The sequence below is a fragment of the Diuraphis noxia genome, unplaced genomic scaffold, assembly GCF_037042655.1.
Source record: "Diuraphis noxia isolate RWA-SAM2 unplaced genomic scaffold, SU_Dnox_SAM2 contig0001, whole genome shotgun sequence".
Lineage (NCBI taxonomy): Eukaryota > Metazoa > Arthropoda > Insecta > Hemiptera > Aphididae > Diuraphis > Diuraphis noxia.
The window spans coordinates 42,622,788-42,625,488 of record NW_028301711.1 but is presented as its reverse complement, the minus strand read 5'-3'; the positions used below and the strand labels follow the sequence as shown (position 1 = coordinate 42,625,488).

At 33.5% G+C, this 2,701-nt stretch overlaps 1 protein-coding gene across 1 annotated transcript; it reads left to right on the top strand.

Moving 5' to 3' along the window:
* The first annotated feature begins 615 nt into the window (after positions 1-615).
* On the top strand, positions 616-2,422 carry Osi22 (Osiris 22). The gene is made up of 3 exons (XM_015519423.2): positions 616-1,197; positions 1,615-1,895; positions 1,994-2,422. The coding sequence occupies exons 1-3, from the start codon at positions 963-965 to the stop codon at positions 2,066-2,068; spliced, it is 591 nt and encodes a 196-aa protein (XP_015374909.1). The 5' UTR covers positions 616-962; the 3' UTR covers positions 2,069-2,422.
* The last annotated feature ends 279 nt before the right edge of the window (positions 2,423-2,701 follow it).

Below are 2,701 nucleotides of genomic sequence, written 5' to 3'. Positions count from 1 at the left end.
TCAAACTGCAGAATTTCGCATAAATATTAATGCGTATATTTCACGTTCACGTCTATACTTGTTTTATAACCACGGGCCGTGGCGAATAAAACAAATACTTATACGGCGATACATATTATTATTATGTGTCATGAGACGCGACGATTTCACACGCGCGTAGCCGATGAGAAGTAGGAGACCACGGAGGACGCAGACCGCATATATTGGAATATCATAATATACAAAATCGTAATAATAATAATAGTAGTATAACGACACGATAGGTATGTGAGTATATTATACTAAAATAGGTATCCTTTCCACTGAATTTCATCGCGGAGGACTTCTTCTTCGAGTATCCAACCGGATGTCTTATCACCGTTCACTAACGATATATATCTGTAGATACCTCTTCCTATACGTATATATATATATATATATATATATATTATATACCTACATTATAATTGTATATAACATACTTGCTTTGCGTGTGCGCATGTATGTGTATATATAAAACCGTATAACCCACTTACCATCACCGTGATCACGTGAAAGTATTCGGTCAAGGTCCCCCCCGGGTACCACGGCCACGGTCGGTCAATCAGGTACCCGTCGTATATACCTACTAGTGCACGTATATCAATTTTCTATTCGTTTTATACGCGTCGATCTAAGCGTTCGGAGGGCATTCGTTTCGGATGTCGCGATCGTATTCGAACGTCGTCTCATTCACACTCGTCATATCAAGGAATCATTGTCATTATTTCTATCGTTTTATAGGCGGTGAACCGGCATCTCACATATATCACGATATCGCATACACTGTACCTATAGTTGACGGTCGTCACCGGCGGCGTCTCGTCTTTATTTAGTCTTTGCCGTCGTCTCACGCCGTTCGGTCGACACAATATAATAACTATAATTTACAATAAAATACCTATCGCATTTCCGGAGCGGCTTTTCGATTCGGCACAAGAAAAATGTCACTCTCCACATGCGGTCTCGCCGTTTTTGCGTGCGTCGCGATATTTGTATTGCAATGTGCTGTCGATTCGACTGACGCTTTGCCGACCACAGATCAATCGCTGGAGTCATCCACACAGTTGCCGCTGTCATCAAGAGACACCGAAGACGAAGTACTCGGCACGAGTGCTCTTACCACTTCATCAACCGGTGTAGAGGTTGGTGATTATGCGGTTAAGGACACGGCTTTGGGTAAATATAAAATAACGGTTACTCCGATATGTATAATATAATATTATAGGTACCTATGAAATGTTGTTCAATTATATCTATACAAACATATTTATATAAATACTAAATACCATCCATGAGAGAAAATAAAATAAATAATTGTATAGCTAATGGCCTTAGTCGCCGGGCTTTAGAACAATAGAAAAAAAATAATTATATTACCTATAATCTATATCCTTTGGATTGTGATATTAAGAAATATATATTTTACTGTTTTTTAAATCTATAATGTATTACATTTTTTGAAAATAAGCTGCCCACCTCTATAATTGAATAATACATCTTTATAAATAATACATACATATATACATTTAAATTAATTTGATTATTATAATATATTATAATACATAGGTTTAAATCGTTTGTTTTTGATTACAGTGGACAGTGAAAAAGGCCACGTCCATAAGCCTATTAAAAAAAAGAAACCTTTGGGCAAACACAAGAAGAAAAAGCATTCGTTTAAAGATAAATTTTTGCCTCTGCTTCTAATACCATTTGTTATTCAAACAATGCTCATACCGTTTTTCATAATGAAACTGAAATTGTTAGCTTTGAAAGCAATGGCAGTGGGCAAGTTTGCGATTCTGTTGATCGCTTTTAATATGATGCGTAATTGGTCACAAAATGCACACAGTACTTCGATTCGTGGATCATCTGGGGTAATTATTAATACTGTCTGACATTTAATTACATTTAACATAACTGCAATAGCAAGCCACATTAATTAACTAATTAAATATTTTAAATCGTGTTGTAGGATTCACTGCTCATGGCTCAAAATTACGGTTACAACGGTGTTCCAGAATTCGGCGCAATATTTAATGGCCGTTAGTAATTGACCGACTTTTGTAGTGCCTAATAATTTATTAAATTTATAATGCAATGCTCTCTGCACACGTTCAACGTCGGAGGTAGTGCTATATCAACATAAGACTATTTATAAACAAAATCACCAATGATGTATTAGATTAATGACTATATATTATATTAATGAATGTAATATCTCGTAAGGTATATTACCTACATTTTATGATATTGTATTTTATCATTAACCATGTCTCAAAATTAGATTCTATTTATGTGTTATTTTGTGCCTTATATCTTTATTTTAATATTGTCATAATTATCATAAGTTATTATGTAGAACTACTTACTATAAAATATAAAACTTTACATTTTGTATGTATATTATTGCTACCATGTATAACTATCGGTGTAAAATTATTAATTTGTTAATTTAATAAATAAAAATACGAATTAATAACAGTAAATATAAACAGGGAGTTATGCTAGTATTTATATCTGTATTTACTGACTCACTAATAGATAGAGCTATAGCTATACAATGTATATCTTTTTATATAAATATTAATTTTGAATTGGTAAACGACTAGTGTTTATACAATATCTGCAATGTCTAGATGCCTAGTTTATCTATATTAAACCCTATAATTTAAACTGCAGT